This window comes from Pelecanus crispus, chromosome 1 (genome assembly GCF_030463565.1).
Source record: "Pelecanus crispus isolate bPelCri1 chromosome 1, bPelCri1.pri, whole genome shotgun sequence".
In the NCBI taxonomy this organism is placed as follows: Eukaryota; Metazoa; Chordata; class Aves; order Pelecaniformes; family Pelecanidae; genus Pelecanus; species Pelecanus crispus.
The window spans coordinates 82,917,954-82,943,459 of NC_134643.1; the positions used below are offsets into that span (position 1 = coordinate 82,917,954).

At 41.6% G+C, this 25,506-nt stretch overlaps 1 protein-coding gene across 1 annotated transcript in view; it reads right to left on the reverse strand.

The window, feature by feature from the left end:
* The window catches only part of LOC104026622 (potassium voltage-gated channel subfamily KQT member 1), a 518,395-nt gene that overhangs the window by 479,535 nt on the left and 13,354 nt on the right, over nucleotides 1–25,506 (reverse strand). The window contains exon 2 of the mRNA XM_075718092.1: nucleotides 9,136–9,226. Within this exon, the coding sequence (XP_075574207.1) occupies nucleotides 9,136–9,226 (91 nt within the window). The remainder of the gene's footprint in view (nucleotides 1–9,135; nucleotides 9,227–25,506) is intronic.

The window sequence follows — 25,506 nt, forward strand, 5'->3', positions numbered from 1 at the left end:
CCAAAGGAAGAGGTACGACAGGAGCTGAGCTCATCTAGAAAAAACACTGGAATCTAGGATCCAGCCCTGCTGAAACAGGGAAGGTGATCCCAGCTGAAACACTAAGACTATCCACCTTGTTTGTGGCTCTGCTGCAGAAAGCTTCTAGGACAACACATGCCTTTTAAAGATTATCCCATAAGCTTGAGAAAACTACAGTAGGAAACCACGCATCCGGAGAGTGTGACTAGAATCTAGTGACCCCTGGTGAAAGCAAAACAAAAGACTCGGAAGCGCTTTACCTATTTTAATATATAATAGTTTTGTAAGAAAGACTTCCTTTTTTGCATTGAATATAGATCACTATCAGAGATATAATGCTGAAATAACTAAGCTTTTGGGCCAATCCAATATATCAATTCTTACACAGTTTTGCCATTACCACTTAGCCTGAAAATGTTGCAGTGATTTCATGTCTGGATTATGTGCTCTGAATTGGAAAGCGCAGTAAGGTAAACAATATTTCCTATCCTTCCTTCATTCCAATTGCAATGAGCACAACATTAAATACATCATGGCATACATGTAGAAATTAAATTTTAAAAGTTGAATCAATATGCTTTATAGCAAAAACATTCTATTTTCTCAAAGTCAAGAACACTCTTGGTATTCTTAAATTTAAAAAGTCATTAACGTGAAGGTATTAAAACAGTGAAAAATTTCCCTGTCACCTACACCACTGTCATTATACAAATTGATGATTTAGTGTGTTCTGTTACTCTTAGTGTGCAAAAACATCATGTGTATGATAAAAATAATATTTTGTTCTTGTTTTTAGAACAGCACAATTAGTGAAATTACTCCCACGAGCTAAGAAACTCTCTTTTTGCAAGGTCTTTTGCAATAAAAATAAAAATTTGTCTTTTGTAAACTACCACGGTGACCTCTCCTGGTGGAAAAATATATGACCTCTAACAATGAAAACAATCAGATCAATCCTCAAAGGAGAAATTACACCTGGCCCATTTTATAGTTTATTTTCTAATGCCATATCCTTAACGGTCTAGATGCCATTTACAAATCAAAACTGACACACAAACTACTAGATCATTAAGAAAACATGACAGCCTCCTGCTGTATAGGCAAAAGCCTATACTAGAGGCTTTGGCAACATTTTAAAAATAATTTTTCAATGCAATCATCTTAGAGTAAGATAAATTTATAACTGTATATATTACAGAATTAAACTCTGGGACAAAGTGGAAGGAAAAAATGTTACCTAAAAGTAACACAATGAAGGAAGCGTGAAAAAAATAGATGGACATAAGCATATGCAGGGTTTGCTGAAAATGTAGTATTTTTTCCTTTTCTGGCATAAATTTTTTAAATAAACCCAATAATTTCCAGGGGAACTTTAAGTAAAAATACTCCTAAACACTGTTTTTCATTTTTAACCTCAGTCACTTAGCTACTGTGATCTTGGACTCGGACAACTTCAAGGTTTGCCTATGGTCATGCAAAAAGTCTGTGCTAATACAACTCTTCAAGAATAGCTCAAGACATTCTTTGCTTTGAACAACCACCAACAATACTAACTAGTGAAAATATATAAATTTGTTGTATAATATGCACACACACCTGAAAGAAAGCTTTATACATCAGGAAGCAGACATGTCTATGTAAGTTTGATGACCTCGCAGAGAAGAAAGTGGCTGAAGAAGCATAACTTTAAACACTACAGTAAATAAGATTTTAGAGGATCATTCTTAGAACAAGGAGTATAAAAGGAAGACTTACATGCAAGTTACAAATATTACAAGTCACAAAGAACAGTTAAGCAAGCAGAATTTTTGTAATGAAAGACATCATAAGCAATCAGCATTAATTTGACTGATCTGTTGAACTCACAGGGAAAATTTCAAAGCAAAAAGAAGTAAAATGGTTAGAACTCTGGGCAATATGGTCAATGGAAATAGAGTTGACCCGTGACAAAAATCCAAGGTAATGATAAAAGCGTATATATTTAAGAACAAGTAGATTAAAACCAACTCTAGTACTTAAAGACTAACTTTTTCTTCTTTTAATTATTTATACCAAACCATCTGTAAATATATCAGTGAAGAACTGAAGTGTGAAATTACTTCAAGCAGGTAGGGTTTCCAATTAAAAAGAAATAATACTCTGCCTGTTCTCTTAATTTCTCAGAATATGCATTGTGAAAGAATTTTACATTAAAAAAAGAATAACAAGCAATAGGTAACAATGATGGAACAAAAATACAGCTGTCAGGTTTTGCCTTCTTCAAGATGAACACTTTTCAAGAGCCAGGTTCCTGTCAGAAAAGCGCATGCGGATGCAGCTCTGCAGATCAGACAGGAATCACAAACTCATTCTGCACTCAGTCACATGGTATTTAAGGAGCACTTATGAAAACCACTGGGAAGGTAGCGGATAAACAGAAGTAATAATTAGGAGTCAATTCTATCAAAGACAGAAAGTGAACAGTGTTGACTCAAGATTAAGAATTGACTGTAGGAAATCCCATAATCACTGTTCTTGACTTGTATTTGGATGAAGCTATTAAAAAGGCAAGTGAACCCTGACAAATATCTCCGTAAGTGCCAAAAGTGTCTGGAGAGTAATTAAGTGTGTGTGGTTGGGGGCAAGGGGGGAGGGGAAGATAGCTATTTAATGTTTTTTTTCTTCACTGTTTTTACCAAAAGTATTAATCCATTTTTTAAAAGGAATTTTAAACCATTTGGGAACAGGCTTTACCATGTGGTCCACAAAAAGGCAAGAAAGCCACATTCCCTCCCTTACCTTCAAATTGTTACTCTTAAAACATACCATACACCCTGATTACGCATGTTCTGGTACTCAGGCATGGCATGATAGTTTGTGAGGCTGTATCTCAGGTTATTCAGGATTATTTCAGAAACTTGTTTTTAGTATACAGTCAAATAAGTTCTCTCTTTTCAGCAGTCCAAATTGCAGAACTGCCCATAGTCATCCCTCACACTGCTCTTTTGGCTCAGTATGCTGCTCAGTTTTGCCAATTTGTTCTGGTGATCAAAATGGAAGATTTCTTAAAAAGAGTACCTGCTCCAATATTTAGGGCATGAGATACTTGTCATGGTTTAACCCCAGACAGCAACTAAGCACCACACACTGTCCCCCGGTGGGACAGGGGAGCGAATCAGAAGAGTAAAAGTGAGAAAACTCGTGGGTTGAGATAAAGACAGTTTAATAAGCAAAGCAAAAGCCGCACACACAAGCAAAGCAAAACAAGGAATTCATTCACTACTTCCCATCAGCGGGCAGGTGTTCAGCCATCCCCAGGAAAGCAGGGCTCCATCACGCATAATGGTTACTTGGGAAGACAGACACCATCACTCCAAACATCCCCCCTTCCTTCTTCTTCCCCCAGCTTTATATGCTGATCATGAGGTCATATGGTATGGAATCTCCCCTTTGGTCAGTTGGGGTCAGCTGTCCCAGCTGTGTCCCCTCCCAGCTCCTTGTGCACCCCAGCCTACTCGTGGGTGGGGTGGGCTGAGAAGCAGAAAAGGCCTTGAGTCTGTGTAAGCACTGCTCAGCAATAACTAAACATCCCTGTATTATCAACACTGGTTTTTGCACAAATCCAAAACATAGCCTCATACTAGCTTCTATGAAGAAAATTAACTCTATCCCAGCCAAAACCAACACATAGTGGAGAAAATGCACAGGGACATCAGACAGGGGACTTAAAAGAGGCATGACAGACTTCTTCCAGAAGGCAGGTATTAAGCACTTAGTGCACCAAATCATGATCGGACAATAGGCCACTAAAGGTAACATCATCATGGAAGTTTGCCACAGACCACACGAGCAGAATAAGTAGGCAGACAAAGTCTTCTTTAAACAACTCAGGGAAGATGAAAGAAAACAGACCATGGCAGAAGGACGAAAGACAACAAACAAATACCGAAACAAGGGCGGTTCAGACTGGATATAAGGAAAACCTTCTTCATATGAGGTACGGTCAGGCATTGGAACAGGGTGCCCTGAAAGGCTACGCAATCTCCATCCTGGGAGTTTTTCAAGACTCCATGGGATAATGTCCTGAGCAACCTGGTCTGATCTCATCACCGACCCTGTTTGGAGCAGGAGGTTGGACTAGAGACCTCCTAAGGTCCCTTCCAACCCAAATTATTCTATGACTATAGGAAAAGAAGAAATCACCAAGGCACATGTTTCCAGAGTTCTGTGAGATCCAGCATTTGCATACTATGACAAGTGGAGATGCTATTCCCTCCCATTATGCAATCTGTAACTAGAGTGACCACAGTTATTTTGGAAAATCCTATTTGCCCTTCCTGCTTGGAAAATTCCAACATCTGCAGGAGCTGAAGAGAAGGGCAGGCAGTGCAAGTTCAGAAGGCAGATGGTAATGTAGTGTTGCCTTAAGTCTTGCAAACACTTTACTCACAACTGTGGCCTGTCCCATTGTGCTTGTTTCCCCAGACATTGTACAAGAACTTTCTCATGCAGCAGATCCTAAATACTGATGGATAGACAAGTGAAAAAGCTCCCAGCAGTACAGATCCAGGACCAAGGAAAGTGGAGGAAACTAGAGATTCCTTTTCATACCGCACTACATGTAGCAATCTGAATAAAAAAAACCCTGAAAGTGCATTTAAGCTTTGTGTATTGTGGAATAACATGTACGTTGTTGTTCTACCTAGAAGTCTTTTGATCCATTTTAAACACTATTTGAAACTCTAAGCTTCTCTCTGCAAGTATAAAAAATTCAGGAGGAATTATGTTCTTCACTATCTATTCTGTTGGTGTTTATCAGCATGATTCATTGTGCCAATGCCACTGTCACTTCTCTCATTTGCTGGCTTGCTAAATAGTCAGAAGAGAAAAAAAAAAAAAACAACCAGGAATTAACAAAGATCATACAATGTATCCATACAGAAAAATTAAATTAGATTATCTGACACAGAGACGGCAAAAACCCTCCCAAGACTGGCAGTGAATACACAAAATATTTGGTAGTATGAAAACAAAAACGTCCTTCAAATGACAACATTTGCAATTTCAAGACAAGTAATTTCACCAGTCCTACTACCATGGAAGTAAATCAATTTTACTGCAATGATGATCAGATGGAGATTTACATGTTGTCTTTTCTTCATAAATGCAAAGAACAGAAGTCTCCTTTAAGCCCAAGCAAGGACATCAAATAGAGCAATTTACAGCATTTGGGGAGGCATAGCATCAGCCTGTATCAAAAGCTGTGGTTATGCAACATCTTCAATAGTCTCAAAGATGACAGATTGGCCTTAACATTCAAATGCAGGGCCGAAGAGTCATATTTTTTCCCTCCAGAATTCACTTGAATTTTCAGAGACTTGAAAACACATGCTTGGGGGGCAGGGGGAGGAGAGTAAGGGTTTGGGGCTTTTTTTACTTTAAGTTCCAGTCCCCTTTTTCCATTCAAACTACAAATACTCCTTTGGAGGGCCTTCTTGATATGATATTTTTTCCCTTTGGTATATTCACATAGCTTCTCCGAATCATGATATGTTTCACACTTGACAAGAAATTATCTTACACCACCCAGATGTATTAAGAACATTAAAAAATTAAGTCTTTAAAATGTAAGACTTTAGTGGCTTAGGACACATCTGCAGTTACATCTGTTACTAATGTGCCATATCTACTCCAGTGACACATATTATCCAAAATTGTATTTGGCACAACATCTCACCCTCTCTAAGAAAACACAAAAACATTTAAGTGTCTACAAGTATCAAATGCTGTCCTTCTTGTCAGGCCTTACCACCTTTCAACATTAGAATCTTGAAGTTGATCCTTCCCAACTGTTAATCTACCTCAATGTAAAGAAAAGCAGTTTTTCCACAAGTGAGAAAATACCACAAGCATCACATACTAGTATTTATTTGCTACTGACACACTAACAGGGCTATACAAAGAATTACAGGTTCCTTCAATCAGGAGAGAAACAAATCAATTTCATTTTGAACTTGATCCAGTAGATGCTTTGGTCCAATTTTGTTTCTCACCATACTGGCAGTCTCCTCTGTTCTCAAACACTTTCAAGACAGCAGAGTGGCATGGAAGGCAGAATACATAGGCATGTGTTTTCATATTTTGGTGAGAGAAACTGTCTCTGGTTACATGAACAGTCATGTTCATGTAACAGTCATGTTCAGCTATGGTATGAAGTAGATCAGAGTAATGACCTACTACAGAGTAAAGAAAGCAATGATCTCCAGGCTTCTATGGGGTTAGCGCACTCCTGGGTAAAATGGGAGATGCACTTTGAAATTCCTTCAGGTAAAGGTGGGGAGAAGTGCTCCAAGCAGGAGTCTAACTACTTAGCTACTAGAAACAAGAAACCTCACAACTCTATGAAAAAGAACTCATTTAATTAGCTCTAAAAGCAGTCTTTCAAGTGCTGTAATTGAAGTGAATTTATGTCAGAGCAAACTCTAAGACTCACAATTTTAAGACAAATGCTTTCTAGGGAAGTGAATCTACAATAGCCAGCAGAACAGCTCACCTCTGTGCTGGCTGTTTCTAGGAAGGAAGCTAAGGAAACAGCAGGGAGGAAAATAAACTCAAGAGAGGTATCCTCCAGGGTAAGGTTGTAACACAAGGTGGCCAAGAAATTGTTTCAGCGCTGCCACTGACTATGCATGATTCATTAGTTAGACGATAACATCACTTAAAAATAGCTAGCAATGCTATGTGGGCACTATGTGAACCACACATCTGTCTTCATCTAGGTTTATTTTGTCCAAAAATATGTGTCTGCACATGCACATACCATCTACACAAAAACAATCAGCTAAGCATTGAATACTTGCCAGTATTACTGTTTTCAGTGGTGGTTACACTGACCTATAATCACTCTACATCTTTCAGTAAGTATGAGAAGACTACATATGATTGGCAGAAGACTGCACTTTGTTTGACACTGAACATGGCTTAAAGGCCAAGCAACATTTGTTACAGGATTAAGATTAATCAAAATTCCAAAATAACTCAGGGATCCTAATGATGGCTTAGTCAATTGCATGCAAAAGCTGCATATACTAATGTAGTCTAAGCCATAAGGAAACAAATAAGTAACTGATTATTTCCAAACCAGATGGAAAACCAAAATCCATCACATTAGAAGTTACTACTTAGCAAAAATAAATTACAAGAATACTGAGATTATCACACATTGAGATCAGAGGATTTGACGTGCCAGAAGGATGAGATGTCATCCAAAGGGACCTGGACAAGCTGGAGAGGTGGGCCTGTGTGAACCTCATGAGGTTCAACAAGGCCAAGCACAAGGTCCTGCACCTGGGACGGGGCAACCCCCAATATCAATACAGGCTGGGGGATGAAGGGATTGAGAGCAGCCCTGCAGAGAAGGACTTGGGGGTGCTGGTGGATGAAAAGCTGGACATGAGACAACAATGTGCGCTTGCAGCCCAGAAAGCCAACTGTATCCTGGGCTGCATCAAAAGAAGCGTGACCAGCAGGTCAACGGAGGATATTCCGCCCCTCTACTCTGCTCTGGTGAGACCCCACCTGGAGTACTGCGTCCAGCTCTGGGGCCCTCAGCACAAGAAGGACATGGACCTGTTGGAGTGGGTCCAGAGGAGGGCCACAAACAGGCTGAGAGAGTTGGGGTTGTTCAGCCTGGAGAAGAGAAGGCTGCAGGGACATCTTATTGTGGCCTTTCAGTACTTAAAGGGGGCCTATAGGAAGGATGGGGGCAATCTTTTTAGCAAAGCCTGTTGTGACAGGACAAAGAATAATGGATTTAAACTAAAGAAGAATAGATTTAGACTGGGTATAAGGAAGAAATTTTTTACAATGAGGGTGGTGAAGCACTGGAACAGGTTGCCCAGAGGGGTGGTAGAGGCCCCATCCCTAGAAACATTCCAGGTCAGGTTGGACGGGGCTCTGAGCAACCTGATCTAGTTAAAGCTGTCCCTGTTCACTGCAGGGGGGTTGGGCTGGATGACCTCTAAAGGTCCCTTCCAACCCAAAGCATTTGGTGATTCTATGATTTGAGTGGCTAAAATACAGATATTGTGAGCAACTGTTTAAAAGGGATTTACTCTATTTTTATCAAGGATATTTCATCTCTATTCTTAACTTTCTGCAGGTGAAGAGGGGCAGGGGAGAACAGGGGAGGAACATTGTTTAGAGTCCTCATGTAAATTATTTGTACATTTATTTCCTACCTACTTCAAATTAACACTTAAAACTATTGTATGTATGTTACAACAGTTTATAGATGGTTTCTGGATGTGATTTCACATTTTTAAGAGACTTACTAGCTCAGGACTGGTAACACAGTTCACGTACATTTCATCTGTAAATTAGACACTCAGTCCAGCGTTCCCTGGCTACTGTGAAAACAATAAGCAACCTCTGTATATCTCCAAGTGAGCAGATTTTCGTATCACACCTGTTGTCTGAATTACTACTTAAGATCCTAATAGCAAGAAAAGGATATTAGATAAGCACCACAATGTCTTTATGCTTTTGCAAAATACCAAGTACAAAACCTAATGTATGCTCAAGAACTCGACACCTTAGTGGATTGCTAACAGCCACAATAGATAACAAGCACCAACTTCAAAGCCAAATCACTGATGCATAGAAGCGTGATAGAAGCTCTTCCTTCCTACTGGCAAACTAGTCTGACAGAAATCACTTACCCCCAAGATTCAGATACTTTCTGAAAAGCATGGTTCTTGGCCAATTTTTACCATAATACTTAGAAGAGATATGTTTTAAAAATACATTCCTGCCTGTAGAATACCCTGTTCCGCACTGCATAAGACTGATGAACACCAGTTGTCCTCTATAACAGGTACAGGGTACAGTTTCATACCTTATGAAAAGTAAGTATACAGAAAATGTTAATCTATCAAGTACCCTCATAGTTGACAGATCTAGAAAATAATCATCCCCATTAAACTATGACCTTCCTTTAATGAAAGCAGGTACTATTTTAAATGTCCTGGTAGCATGGTTTGCATAACGATTTTTAACAGTTATCTCCCTTGTTCACCTAAAGCAATTTAGATTTAGTCAAACTGATTAAAGTCTTTCCCAAAAAAGCTCACTTACCATCCAGAAAAGGGTTCCAGTGGCAAATTCAGAATAATGCTCGATAGTAGATAATACACTGAATATTAAACAAATCAGCACCAAGAGAAATCTGTAAAAAGAAAACAGTGTTTAGTGACTCATCAAGTTGAAATGTAAATCTGGATCTAGTTTTAGATGCAACTCTTATTCATGCAACTTTTTTCATCACAAGTACTTTGTGTTTAATCAGTTAATTTTTCCCACTTTAGTGAATATCATTTTGCATTCAGTAACTTTTAAGAAACATGGAATAAAAATGACAGGAAGGCTGAACACGGTTAAATCAATAGGTAAAACTCACATTATCAAGTACAATTTCCCACAGAAACTTGTCATAGTGAATGTTTCATGTTTCACTGATTGCTATATAACTTATGTGCTGCAGTAGAAAGGTATCATAATTGATGAGGCATTAATTAAAGTAGAATTAGACATATGACTGGAGTGAGAAATAGTAACTTCAAAGAAAAATGTTCCATTAAACGCATTCCATAAAACATACATATATACAGAAGAAACAGCTACTACCACAGTACTTTTAGTATCACCAGTCAGATCAAGAAAAAAATTCAGAATTCTCAAAATATATACTCCTGCCCCCAAAAATAGTTTAAAAAGCAAAACTGAAAAGTCACAAGAACTGGAAAACAAAATGTGCAATTGAATCCTAGTTGTTTAAATGCTTAAATGCTGGCATAATACCCATTACTTTGATGCATACAATGTCTTGGCCACCTTTCTACCATTGGTTAATATGTTAAACATTTAAACAACTGGTGAAAATAAATGATGTATGAAGAACTCTGATGGACACACCAGAAAGACAGACTTCTGTTTGCACTACAGTTTTTACCACTTCTTAAGGTCGAGCAGAAAACAAGAGAAAAGTAAGAAAACTGAAATTTCTCCTACTAACAGCCAGAAACATTCCCTTTTGTGTGCCAGCTCTTCCAGCTGTCATTTCCTCCGATTCCATGCCAAGAGGCTGTATCTAAACTCTTAAACTCCCAAACCAGCAATTAAAACCTTAACAGTCCTGCATGTGACAAGACATTTTTCCAATGGGGAACCCTTCTGAAGAAGACAAACACTAGTGACAAGGCTAGTTCAAGAACTTCAAAGCAAATGACAGACTAACAGCTCTGGTGGCTGTACTATTAAAATTGTGAGATTTCAGCAAACAGAAATAAACACACTAACTACACTTAGTGTGCTTTTGGTAGCTTTTACATGAAAAACATAGGAGGAAGAGCTTATCAGAAAGAGGGAAAATTCATGTTCAACCTAGAGACCAGTGACACGACAAATTCCTCAGGCGTCTATCCAGGGACTTGCCCTGGTCAACATTTTTATCAGTGTTCCAGAAGAGATGAAATGCACCTCGCCGAGTCCACACATGACACCAAACCAGGGGTTCAGTCAATAAACCTGAGGGCAGAGCCACTGGTTAAAGGTGCCTGGACAGGCTAAGGACCAAGCCTATAGGAACCTCATGAAACTCAACATGAGCAAATGTCAAGTCCTGCACATAGTATGGGGCAGGCCCAAACCCACAGTGGCTGAAGACTGCCCATATCCTGGGCTGCATCCCTTGTAGCCCTGCCAGCATGTGAAGGGCAGTGATGATTCACTTCCGCTGGACTACCAGGGTGGTGCACACAGATGGGGCCCCAGGCTACAGAACAGAGGTGACAGACCAGAGGGAGCTTGGCGGAGGGCAAAAGCAGCATGAGGACAACCCTGACCCAGCATGAGCATGGACAGGTGCCACCACCCTCATGGCAGGGGAAGCCCTGCCCCTACTGCCCACCATGTGTCCCACTTGCCCCAAAGTGCTGTACATTTTCCAGTCACCTCATCTGTTTCTTTCACCTATTTCTGCCCCCAGGGCTTGCCATTTTCTAAAACACCGTACACCACTTTTTCACAGACTGCCCTGTGACTGGCTGATAGGACCACTTGCCCCTTCCTGTCTACATCAGAAAGGCATCAGTGGGACGCTCCTGCCTATGATATACACATAGACCCACACTTTTTATGTCCTACCCCACATGTTTTCATACTTCTCTGTGATTCGATGGTTGCCATCTTTTTGAAGCCACCATACCCACACGATCTCAGACCACCCTCTGAATGACTGCTCATTTCCTTTGGACCAGGAAGTGCTCACATAAAAAAAAAAAAAAAAAAAAAAAAAAAATTTGTATATACCTAGGTTTCTATATATAGGAATAGATATACATAATACAGAGACTATAGAATTGTGGTGGGCTGACCTTGGCTGGCTGCCAGATGCCCACCCAGCTGCTCTCTGACTCCCCCTCCTTGACAGAGCAAGGGGAGAAAATAAGATGAAAACGTTTGTAGGTCAAGATAAGCATGGGGAGATCACTCACCAGTTACTGTCATGGGCAAAACAGATCCAACTTGGGGAAAATTAATTTAAATTCCAACTTGGGGAAAATTAATTTAAATTATTGGCAGTTAAAATAGATTTGGACAGTGAGAAACAAAGAAAACTAAACCATCTCCCCCCCGCCTTCCTTTTCCAGGCTCAACTCTTCTCCTTCATTCCCAGCTCCTCTACCTTCCGCCCTCACTCAGGCCCTGAGCGGCGCGGGAGGATGGGGAATGGGGGGCTGTGGCCTGTCCATAACACTTTGTCTCTGCCCCTCCTTCCTCCTCCTCACACTGCTCCCCTGCTCCACTGTGGGTCCTTCCACGGCCTGCCAGTCCTTCAGGAAAATCCTGCTCCAGCGTGGTCTCTCCCGGGGCTGCGGGGGAATTATTTCTGCCCTGGCACCTGGACCACCTCCGCCCCCCGCTGCTCCTCTCGCCTCGGTGCTTGCAGGGCTGTTTCTCACACGTGTTTTATTCCCTCTCGCCTCACAGCCTACAGTGTTTTTTCTGCCTTCCCTAAAGGTGCTTTCCCAGAGGCACCCCACGCGTGGCGGCGGGGCTCAGCCGTGCCCCGTGGTGGGCGGCTGGAGCCGGCTGGAACCGGCTGTGTCCGGCACGGGCCAGCCTGCGCGCTCTTCACAGAGCCTGCCCCTGCAGCCACCCCTGCCGGCGCCTGGGCACCGGAACCCGATACAAGAATACAAAATACGGAATACAGAAAATAAATTCAAGTATGTGTATAAACACAGATGTAAAGGAGTATACAAACAGGCATAATAAACTTCAAGGCCTGTTGTGACAGGGCAAGGAATAACGGATATAAACTAAAGAAGAATAGATTTAGACTGGGTATAAGAAAGAAATTTTTTACGGTGAGGGTGGTGAAGCACTGGAACAGGTTGCCCAGAGAGGTAGTGGAGACCCCATCCCTGGAAACATTCCAGGTCAGGCTGGACGGGGCTCTGAGCAACCTGATCTGGTTAAAGCTGTCCCTGCTCACTGCAGGGGGGTTGGGCTAGATGGCCTCTAAAGGTCCCTTCCAACCCAAAGCATTCTATGATTCCATGATAATATGCTACTTATTTACTCATAGATGCACTTTATATCTATATACACACTACAGAGTATATATTTCTGTGTATATATAGCATATATATATATACATACGCAGAAAAATTATGTATAACATATATATCCGAAAAAGCATGGGTATATAATGTGTAAAACATGCTTTAATAAGAGCTAATGAACAATTAATATTTAAATGTGCATAGAAAGTTCATTAACATGAGTAAAAGGTAGGTTCTGGGCCCCCCTGCTTTACAAGGCAGCTGAAGAAGCACTAACGTGTATGGGCTGGGGGAAGTCGACACGGGTGGGGGGCACCAGCACGCTGAAGGGACAGGAAGAAGTTGGAACATGCCTGAGGACTGCCCCATGCGCAGCCCCCTCTGTGTGGAAAGCAGAGCCCCGTCCTCTGAGCTGCACCAAGAGACCCCCGCGCCCAGCCCCCGGCAGCCAGGGTGGCCCCGGCCACCCCGTGTAACTGGGGCAGTTGCTGGGCTTGGCACGGTGCTGCACGGCTTGGGCAATGCTGACTCTGAAAATGGGAAGCCCCAACCGTCTGGGGCCAGGTTCTGTTTAATTACCACTGGATCAACTCCTCTGTGAACGTTTTTTGCTCCAGTAAGTAGAGAGAGAAAGACAGATTTATCCCCGAACTTCCTGATAGCATAGTAGCTCAGGTTGAGGAGCTTTCCTGCATTCATTCTACAAACGATCACAATAAACACTAGGGACTAAAACTTCTGTCCACAGAAATAAGAGATGAATTAGTTCTTCACATCCAAGCCCCGAAGACAAGAACACTGTATCTCGAACAGGTACAGCATATACAAGAAATGAAGGATGCTCTTAGGGCCAAATTCACTACTTAGAAGTCACTATAATCCTACCGAGTAATTATTTACATACAGTATCCATTAACACTAAATTTTTAGTAGCCGAAATAAAATGGTGCCAGTTTTGAATTCCAAATGGGATTCACCTTGTACTAATAAAAAGCTAAAAGTTACCATAGGCATTAAGGTAACCAATATTTTATGCTTCCTAATGAATGAATTGACTGTCAGGGAGCAGTGAGAGTGAGGCTGCTCCATTAAAGTCAGGCATCAAGGGTGACAACAGCACAGGCGAGGCCATCCCCTAACTCACCAGGATGCAGATTTGCAATGCCTAAGGAGGGCTGAGGTGCTGAGAGCAACCAGCTCCATCCGCTCTTCAGTGATTTGTCACACAAGGTGAGGTAGGGAGGCAGGCTCAGCGCCCATTCAAGAAGCCCAGGCAAGAACAGCAAGGGACACGACTGTAGCATAGATCCAAGGTCTGTTCAAGAGACAGGGACTGGTGCAAGACTGTAGACAAAGCTACCTACAACATTGTCCTGGTTTCAGCTGGGATAGAGTTAATTTTCTTTCTAGTAGCAGGCATAGTGCTGTGTTTTGGATTTGGTAGGAGAAGAATGTTGATAACATGCTGATGTTTTAGTTGTTGCTGAGTACTGCTTATGCTAGTCAAGGACTTTTCAGCTTCCCATGCTCTGCCAGGTGCACAAGAAGCTGGGAGGGAGCACAGCCAGGACAGCTGATCCAAGCTGACCAAAGGGCTATTCCATACCATATGATGTCATGCTCAGTATATAAACTGGGGGGGAGCTGGCCGGGGAGCAGCAATCGCTGCTCGGGAACTGTCTGGGTATCGGTTGGCGGGTGGTGAGCAATTGCATTGTGCATCACTTGCTTCGTATATTATTATTATTATTATATTGTTACTATTATCATTACTATTTTACTTTATTTCAATGATTAAACTGTTCTTATCTCAACCCAGGACTTTTTCTCACTCTTACTCCTCCGATTCTCTCCCCCATCCCATCAGGGTAAGGGGAGTGAGTGAGCGGCTGCATGGTGCTTAGTTGCTGGCTGGGGCTAAACCACAATAAACATAGATTCAGGTTTAGCACTTGCAAAGAACTACTTGTGTACAGAAGCACCCAGAATATATGTTTGTCTCAGATGGAGGGTAGACTGAGCCAATATTCTCTATGCAGCACATTGAAACCACGACTAGAACCAGGGTAAACTGGAGAATGCTAATATCAACGGGCACACAAGGACCCTTCAGCTTTCCTCTTCCTCTTGTAGGAATGCTTCAGATTTCTAGACTGCCTCAGGACCCCCAGAAAAACTGAACAGAGGATAATGAACACTGAAAACAATTCTCATTCACATAACTGGTATGCTTGGTCCAGTCCTTCACACACTGCAAGTCAACTGCATATAAGTGCTAGCACAGGCAAAGAGAGACAGTTGTTTCTCAGCTGCCACACAGGCAACAGCTGACTTTGTTCAAGCCTAAAATTGGATTTGAAGATATAAAAAAATCCTGCTTAATATCTAAAGTCAAAGGGAAAGCATGATGCAAGAGAAACTGAAGCAAACAAACTTCTTGCCAGAAAGGTTAGGTTTAAAAAGAAAAAAGATAAAATCCCCATCTTTTTTTATGTTTTTTTTTTCTTGAAACCAACATAGACACCAAATTCAGCATATGACCCTTTTTAATAAAGCTAGATAATCATACATTACATGAAGAAAATTTACACACTTTTGCAGACAAAAGAATATGAATGAGTCTTCAGGTCAACAATATCAAGCAGCTAAGTTCGCATGTTTACAGTTAATATTTCAACATTTCCAAGGGCTTTCAAGCACGGCCAGCAGGTTGAGGGAAGTAAGCCCTCTCCTCTGCTCAGCACTAGTGAGACTGCTGGGAGCGCTGGGCCCCAGTTTGGGCTCCCCAGTGCCTACAGGCAGCAACAGCAGGGAGGAACTCTCTTAGAGGGTCCCCAGGATGGGGCCGGGCCTTTAGCACATGACCTGCATGGGAAGGCCAAGAGCACTTCCCATGATGCAGGAGCAGCCTTTCTCTCTGGCAAGAAATATGGCCCACAGGAACAGTCCCAAGGAAAGCAGCCCTCAGCCCATCAGCTCCCTGCCCTTCCATAGTGGGGCAACCTGCACCCCACAACCTCACTTGGGGTAGAACCAGGTATGTCCCTCCCCTCAGGGTGGGGACCAAGACACGCATGAAATCATAATGGTCTCCTGATGTCACCAGTGATCTCACTGAAGCCATTTCCAGACTGTTACACTGGCAGCCCAGGCATTTCATGTGTAATTTTAGTTAATACAGAAACAATTAAGGCTGTGGGGTTTTTGTAAATCAGTACTGTGAAATGGAAGAGAAAAAGATCATCTAGACAGGTCTATTTTTAAAATTCTTCTGGTGATGAGCTTGCAAAGATAATGGCTCCTCTCTGTTTACTCTGAACTGTGAGCTCTGCCAGGATAAGAACGGCTATCCGCTGCTATGTATTTTGTTTCAGGTATTTACTGTAAAGTAGATTTTCAGATGCTCTCAGGTAAGTGTGGTACCATAATATTGTAAGATGATAACTAAAAAGAAAATAGAACTAATGCTTATCATATAAGTTTGGGGGTTCTACAGAAGTAAAGGACTAACCAGTCTAAATTATTTGATTGGCAAAACTTAGAGATTCAGAAACTGAACCCTTGAAAATCACCATGCAATTCCACCATGCATGCTACAGGAAACAGGAAGCAATAATAAATGCCATTCTTTCCAGCTTTGTAAATCATAACTCACAAGGAATTAGACAGAATGCTGATGATTATTACAATCCAGTGTTTTTTCTGAGAACTGCTCAAAGGAGACCAAAACACCTAAAGAAGCAAACATTTTGAGGTTCCTACCTAACCCCTCAAGGGCAACAATCTTCTGGATGCATTTAGTAAACCTCTCCTGATGCCTAGCCACTGTCTGGTTCTCCTGAAGTCTGTTCCTGCGTATACCCTGCATTGGCCTTGTCTTAGCTGAGAGCCAGCTGGTAAAGGCCTAAGATTCAGCAGCACTGTGTAAAAGAACAAGCCAAACCTGTGCTGCCAGGAGTAAAGGAGAGAAGGAGCCAATGGGGAAGCATGTTTATCATGCTTACTGAAAATTAAAATCTGATTTCTCCAAGTCTCTCATATTCAGGAAGCTGTTTCACTGCTTCTGATGGTGTTAACACAGAAAAAATGTATTCGTGGTGGGCATCTTGATGATTTCTAGTTCTTCATTAATGGCAAATACCCGGGGCTAAAATTTCTTTAGAAAAAATAAGGCTGAAAGGGAGAAGAGATGCAGATAACACATCTTAGTCACACTAACAGCACTTTTAGCACGGGACAGATCTTAGCACGTTCTCATGATTTACTAGTTACACAGCCCATCACCCAATCCTGCTACTTCTTTCACTTCAACATACACAAGCTGCCGAGCATATTACTCAGCAGTTTTACTTCCAGCCCCAAATGTTTATCTCTTTGAAAATGGTGGTATATTATAGGGGGTACAGATCTGTCCCAGCCATAATAAAACTGGTAACACTGCTTTACTGAGCCGCTACACTGGCCACAGATAAGCCAGCCAGCAGAGGGGGCAGAAGTCCCACTTTCTTCCCGTGGGCAGTAACACTGGAAAGTGATTAAAAAAAAGAGAAGAGACACTGAAACACAAACCAGTGTTTCGTCAAATGGAAAAGCGCAAGCTGATAAGGAGTTTACAGCATAAGTGTATTGCCAGTGTCCAACACTAGAAGAGTTTAGGCATAGGAATATGTAAATCTTTAGCCTTTCCTTAACACAGTAGCACTGCTTTCCATGTAAAGAAAATACAGATAAAAAAGTAAGGTAACCAGGGTTATAAGATTCTCCCTTTCTTCTTACATCTAATGAGAGGAGTACATTAGTACGCAGAAGCCCTCACAAGCACTGAGTACCCCACTCGGATGGATGCTGTGCTCCATCAGGCAGCTTCTTTATACAGACTGCTTTTACTTCCAATTAGCAATCCCAGTGATGGGTAAATGCAGAAAGACATGAAGAGGTGAACAGACTTGTCCGTACATCAGGACAGTGTCAGAAGCATACAGAACTTGTATCTCTCGAAGCTCAGACTATCCTCCAGTCAATAGTCATGGGAACACAGGAACTTTGCTGGTCCCTGAAATAACCACATCAAACAACTCGAGCATAAATTTACCATGCACTTCTTGAAACTAGTCAGTCTGTCAGTTCTCATCTTTTTTTATGAGACTGGTGTTCCACTCCTACCATTGTTACAGATCTTATTTCTAGGCAAAATGCATGTATAAAGGTATGGGAAGCTTCCTCTGAGTACAGCCCCTTAATTTCTTCCAGATCCCTGCCATTTCAGTTACTTCCTTTCAAAATCCCTTTGTCTTCGTTTACTGTCCTCAATAGTAATAAATAAAAAGCCAGGGGTAACTCACATTCTAAATATTGTCTATCAGGATACTGAGGACGATAGCACACTTTACACCTTTTCTCCTGTTCCACTCTAAGTTAAGCAAAGAGAAGAACCGGATATTCTTACATACCCTGCAGATATTATCACTACATCTTCCACCACAGCTCCTATTAGGCCTCAGAAAAAGTAACCAAATTTGTAAACCTCAGAAAAAAGAAGTTTACAAAAAAATCGAGAAGAAGGTGATGCAAAGTGCCAAGACGTATGTGCATAAGGACGTGTAAGGGAGGACAATTGGTGCCATTTATTTACTAAAGGACCCAGTACTGTCCAAAGGCTGCTAATACAAAACCTGCAAGTTTTGTAACTTCCAGCTAATTCTTGCTTCCATCCTGTATTTATGTGTTGAGAGTCTCTCTCTCTCTTTTTCGATTTCCAAAACACACATTAAAACCATTCAAAGGACCTTTTAAATTCACTTAATTTATGGCACTATATATTCTGGCCAGTGAGTGTCACTCCTTCCCAGTGAATAACAAAGGCATTCGATGGATGAAGTATCATGTCCTCATATAAAATGCATTTATTTGAAATGTGATCACTTTTGGTCATAAAAGATCAAGACTTGCATTTTGCAAGAGGGAAAGGGTTAGCTTCAGAGCACCTGGATATCTACCAGTTTCAAATCTTTGCCAAATCCAAATCATAATTTAACCACCCCCCCCCCCCCCCAGTAATGTCAAGCAGAAAGTTTTCGTCTTTGTACACTACACTATGAGCAACTTCAAGCACTGAAGTGCCCACATCTAGTGACCATCTTTGTCACTTCTGTCAACTGCATGACACAACAGAATGATACCTACAAAGCATATGAAAGTTAAAGCTATTGATGAAGACACACTTGAGACTGCCATTCAAAGCAAGGCAGGCAAGGACAGTATCAGCTCTAAGCAGTACTAGGCTACCATATTGTGTTATTCCAAGACAGCTCAAAGTAGGGACGGATGGGATTGAGACTCTTGACCTTGATTCCAAAAAGTGAGAAATTATTACAGCCTGTTTATTGGAAACTGGAAGAATAAGAAGCCTGGCATAGAAACATTAGTTAATGTCAGAAAGCCTGTTATTCAGCCTGAATGCCAGAAAGCACAAGGATACTTTAGCGACTAACATCATGATGGGGAAATGAGTGGTTTCTTTGTCCAAGTGATAAAATGCCATGCTAAGCAGTGGTAAAAGTAACTGAACCATAAGCATGAGGGCAGCTCACAACAGATTAAGTTGCAGTGAGGACAAAGGCAAAGATAACCGCAGACTAATGAGTGAGAGCATCAAGCTCCTCACAATTACCAATAGCAAGAACAGCAACAACAACAAAAAAACACCCAAAACCAAAAGAAAGCAAGCTCAGTTCAAAGGCAGTTCACCTAGTCAACCAGCAAGCCATGAACTGATACTAAACATGTTGTTCCATTAATCTCTAATCACAGCAGCAAAGCTCTGGCACAGAAACAATAGGTTTAGAAAAGGGGACCGTACAATAATTTGCATGCAATTGGAGATGTGCTGCAGGTATCTGCCTATTGCACAGCTCAGCAGCAAACTGCAGTAGCAGCATTCTTGCAAGTAGATTGTCACTGGAGAAAGCTGTGTTTTACAAAAAAAGTTCTCTCCTTACTGAGCCCACCTTGGCTGAAAGATACAACCATCAAGTGTCCTCAGCTGTAAATCCTAAACCAATCTCAGTGATTTTTCCCTTTCATGTGATGGGAAGACCATATTTATTTTCCAGCCAGGCAATTTATGTGGGGAGAAAAAAAATGTTAATAGACATTAAAACTGCTAATAATTACCCAGACAATTGTCAAGGCCCTGTGGGCACTGATCTCAGCCTGTCCCGGTCCCCAGGGAGAGGCCCAATGCCCGGGGCTGGGACTGCCCCCCGTCCTGCCCTGCTCCCTGGCTGGTGTTGTGTGGTGGGCTCTGGCTGCAAGGTCCTGCCCTGCTGTCCCTGGGGAGCCCCCGATGTTTCCCAGGCCCCGGGGAGTTGCGGACCCCCACAGAGCCCTGGCAGCATCCAACCATTCCTCGCCAGGCAGGGGAGGACTACCTGCTCCTACTGATCGCCTTTCTGCACTGTAACATTGTGTTACTGCTTCCGATGTGAAGCGTTCAAATTGCACTGAAACAGGTACTTTTGTAGAAATGTTTTTAAATCCACTGTCCTATACTGAAGCCTTTCAGTGAGATACAAAACTGTGCTTGCTGAATGCTCACCTGCTGTTTCAGGCTGCAGCTGCGATTCATTACACCAAAGGTAAATTGAGTTTTCCTAACTGAGTTACAACAAAATGCTACAAAAGTGAAGGCGTGATCTGGGGTTGATCAAGTCCTCCTAGTTCCAAAACATCTCATGGATTAACGCGGAGCCTCTTTCTAGGCTGCTTGGTAGAATCTGTACTAGTAGATACCAGAACCTAGAAATCACTGTTCACAGCTGTGATTTTACCATAATGTAGGTTAGTCTAAGGTTTTTCTTGCCAAACAGCTGTTTAAAGTATTGACTATACCAACTGTACTGGTACCTAAGGACTCAGTATTTAAAAAAAAACCATCTGAAGAGTATATGCAACCCTTTCTAATAAAAAAGAAATAGAAACCACCATGCGTACACAGGAGAGAAAAGCCTTACATAGCAATCTTATGGAAGCCTTTATAAAAAATACTGCTTCTTTAGCTACCACTGGATTAAGGCATTTCTGAAATAGGTTGTAGCCCACAGCAGGAATGTGTTTTCCTTCACACACAAAACCTAACTGAGTGACTGCAGCACATCTACCTCTTGAGCTGAACTAGAGAACATATTACCTGCAGATCACCCAGACTGCTAAAGATCATTTTGCTTTCTAATGTATTAGCGAGAGAAAGCACAAATCCCACAATCTGACCCAGTTTTGCCAGTACTGCATGACTGCTAACGTGTGATTATTCATTCAAAATGAGAATATTTTGGGGACTGTGAGACAGAAAAAAATGTTATAAATCAAGTCTGACTTAAGATTCTTAAGGAATTAAGAGTGGGGCTCAGATTGAAGAAAGCAGCTGGGGAGTGTTCAGGTCTCAGTTCGTTAGGATGGAAAAAAAGGCAAAAAGGAAAAGAGATATGCCAGTTGTAGGTTTTGTAACCTGTTTAAGAATTTCCATTCAGAACTATTTTTTGATGCTTTTTACAGCTTTCTAAGCATGTAATATATACTTGGTCAAAGGACTAGAGCACTTTATTTTCCTCTATATGAAGAGTGAGTAATTCCTGGCAAAGGGCTATGACAGAGGATGTCCTGGTTTCAGCTGGGATAGAGTTAATTTTCTTCCTAGTAGCTGGTAGAGTGCTATGTTTTGGATTTAGTATGAGAATAATGCTGATAACACACTGATGTTTTAGTTGTTGCCAAGTACTGCTTACAGTAAATCAAGGACTTTTCAACTTCTCATGCTCTACCAACTGAGAAGGCTGGAGGTGCACAAGAAGCTGGGAGGGGGCACAGCCAGGACAGCTGACCCAAACTGACCAAAGGGCTATTCCATACCATATGATGTCATGCTCAGTATAGAAACTGGGGAAAGCTGGCCGGGGGGCTGCTGCTCAGGGACTGGCTGGGATTCAGTTGGCAGGTGGTGAGCAATTGTTTTTCATTTGCATCACTTGTCTGTCTTGGGTTTTATTTCTCTCTCTTTTTGTTATTTTCCTTTTCGTTACTATTATTATTACATTTTATTTCAATTATTAAACTTTTCTTACCTCAACCCATAAGTGTTGTCACTTTTACTCTTCTGATTCTCTCCCCCATCCCAGTGGAGGGGGCAGGGGGGTGAGCGAGCAGCTGTGTGATGCTTAGTTGCCGGCTGGGGTTAAACCACGACAGAGGATTACAGGGGGAAGCTCATGTGTAAAATGGCCATGGCAAAATAAAATTGTTGACTGAAGTGCCTCAAGCTGTCAATTGGGGTTTTGTTCACGTCATAATTTCTTGTGTTTCTGTTGCCTTGTTTTGATGATAAAGATTCTTTTCTGTTCATGTGTGTTTTCTCATTTTATTTCCTTCCACAAATTTTGCAGCTAAAATGGCTATTCTCTACAGACACAGTGAATTCTGGATATCATTTTAGATGCCAAACAGGAGACAACAGGAATCTGCTTTGCAGGTAATAGCTGCAGCTCACTTTAATTTCTGTTATAACCATAGATGGTCATCACTCCTAAAAATTAAGATTATAGGAAAAATTATTAAATTTAATATTGCCAATAATAAGATATTGTGATATGTTGAATTTTTTATTGAGACCAAAAAATCATAAACATTTAACAACACTTGGAGGGATCTTTATCCACCTACTTTTGAGTTTTTAGAGTTAAACCAGTGAAAGTTAAAGATACACATAATTAAATGTAAATATCTTTCCTGTTAATATAGTATTGATTCTAGTAATCAGTACACTAAGAAAGATGTAAAACAGATTCAGATTTTTATCTTGAATATCAAGACAAAATAAACATAAGAATCCCAAAATAGAACCATTGAAAGTGTCATTAGTTGTAAACAATTTGGACGGTGAACTGTTGTGGTTTAGCTCCAGCCAGCAACTAAGCACCACGCAGCCGCTTGCTCACTCCCCCTACCCCAATGGGATGGGGAGAGAATCGGAGGAGTAAGAGTAAGAAAAAGTCCTGGGTTGAGATAAGAACAGTTTAATCATTGAAATGAAGTAAAATAGTAACAATAATAATAATATAATAATGATAATAATAATATACAAAGCAAGTGATGCACAATGCAATTGCTCACCACCCACCAACAATACCCAGACAGTTCCTGAGCAGCAATTGCTGCTCCCTGGCCAGCTCCCCCCAGTTTCTATACTGAGCATGATGTCATATGGTATGGAATAGCCTTTTGGTCAGTTTGGATCAACTGTCCTGGCTGTGCCCCCTCCCAGTTTCTTGTGCACCTGGCAGAGCATGGGAAGCTGAGAAGTCCTTGACTAGCATAAGCAGTACTTAGCAACAACTAAAACATCAGCGTGTTATCAACATTCTTCTCCTACCAAATCCAAAACACAGCACTATGCCTGCTACTAGGAAGAAAATTAACTCTATCCCAGCCGAAACCAGGACACACTCAAATATATCAAAGTGAAGTTAAGCTTCTTACTAGCCAAGGCAAAGGCACCTTGAGAAGCAGATGGTATTTATTGTTTCCTGTATCCAAAGATCAATTTTGGTGCTCATGAGAGCTCATACTCAAATTATATTATGTGTATTTTTACATACCATAAAAGAGAAAAGTGAGAATTACCTGTTGACTTCCTGATGTATTAAAAAATATAAAAAAAAAAATTAAAAGGTCTTTTGCCTGTATGTCGCAATTATTTCAGAAGCTGTAAAAGATGCTGATTCTATGACAGCAAAATTTGCTCCTGACTTCAGCTCTGATCCATAACCTCCTGCCTGAAAACATAACCTTAAAAGTAATGCACTACATGTTGCCATTGTCCATCTGAATCTACAGAAAACCTAAAACAAAGGAAAGGATGTGTCAGGGCTCTGAGGGCACCAACAGGTTCTAATTGCCCTGAGATCCATGAAGATCAACCCAGTACATTAGGTCTTCCCGCTAATGCCTCATCATCCACTTTCCACCAGCAATCTGCTCCTGGTCTGCAGTCATGGTACAAGGGCAGCCAGAAAGCCATGGGAAGCAGATTTTGTTTACTAGATTACTTTGTGGAAAGCTTCAGTACCTCATCAACTGGCAGGGCTATGGACCAGATTAACATTCCTGAGAACTGGTGGTCAACATGTGCAAAGCTAAACCAAGAGGTTTTTACAAGTCCCCCTCCAAAACCAGACCTTTGCAAAGTGCAGGGACACACCTTGACAAGAAGAGGGTTCCTCTCAGGGCTCTGAGTGCATCAACAGGCTGTACTTGCTCTGGTCAGCCTTTCGGTACACTCAGTGGCCTGGCAACATGTGTCATTACTTCCCAAATTCACCTCAGGGCATGTCTACACAAATGTTACTGGAGCTGAAACAGGTATACCGGAGCTAGCTTTGAACTGGCTAGCCTGGGAACTGCAGGTGGCAGAGTATCTCAGCACAGGTTAGCTGCCTAAAATGCTATGTGTGCTTTCTGGTCTGCTGTGGTAGCAGTATCTGACCTAGCTGGTTTAAAGTGAGTGCATGTATGCTGCCATGTCCTGGAGCAACATGGCTTCAGGGAGCAGCTCAGTAAACCTGCAGTCCAATAGCTGTGCAATCTTGTCAGATGTTAAACAAAGCAGCATTTCTGCTCTCAAGTTTCTCTTTACACCTAGCATCTCCCTCCACATCTCTTGCTGCTACTTACCTGCAGCTGTATCCTGCTCTGTACCTTCCCTACCATCACCTGACCAGCACATTTGTTGCAGTCTGTATTCCCTGTGCTGTCCCACAAAAACATACAGAGAAGCCAGAGCTACACGCCAGGTTGCAGAGAAAGCTGGCAGAACAGAGCAACAGCGAAGGCTAAGGGAGCCCACAAGACCATGTATCAATGCAGAGTACAAGCTTCCTCCTTGCTCTGTGCAGAGCAAAGTGAGATTCTGAGCCAGCACTCAAGACCACAGCACGATGACTTACATGCGCTCAATGGTACTAGCTTGAGAAAAGGAGAAAAGCAGGATGCAAGCCTGAAAAATAATCCCTAACTGTATGGAAATGAATAGCTTCAGCAAGAGTGCCATTTTTGCAGCCTTGTTCCACAGTCCTTTGTATGTGGAACAAACCACTCTGCATTGAGAAAAGCTGTATTTTATTGTCCATTACATTTCAGGTATCACTGGGAAATACTGTACAAGATTATCTACATTTCCTTCTTTCCGTGAATAACATGAAGGAAAAAAAAATTATTCAGCAGGCATATACAGCATTAGTTATTACACAGAAAATCCAGAATACAGAAACAAACATTTTTTCAAGTGTGTATAATCTCAGTAAAAAGCTCTGTCTTTCCAGTACTATCTATCAGCTGAAAGTAGTGAGCAAACCAAGACTCTCAGTTCTGCTGCTCAGGCATGCACTTACCATGTGATAATTTTCTGTTGGCTCCCTCCAGGCTCTGTGATAGTCTTATACCATCCAGTTTTGAGTCCCAGCAGACAGATTCCTCTGTGTGCAAGAGGTACCTTGAACAAAGGCCTTCCCAATACCAAGAGCTCCTTTTTGATCACAACTCCCCAAGATGCTGGAAACCTCCCCCATTGGTGACGCTTCACATTTCAAACACATCTGTTCTTCCTTTTTCCAAGTAATCCCAAATAGAGGACCTAGACCTGAGACACTCTAATATACTCTTGCTGTACAGTCTGTGGGCTGCTGCAGTCTGTCATCTCCATGTGGACAGCAAAGCCTGCTGAAGTGAGCGCAAATGGCAAGCACCTAATTACGAGTCCTCACAACCAACATGAAGGTAGATCTTACCATTGCTTACTTGAAGTGTTTAGAAATTGAACTTGAAACAGATA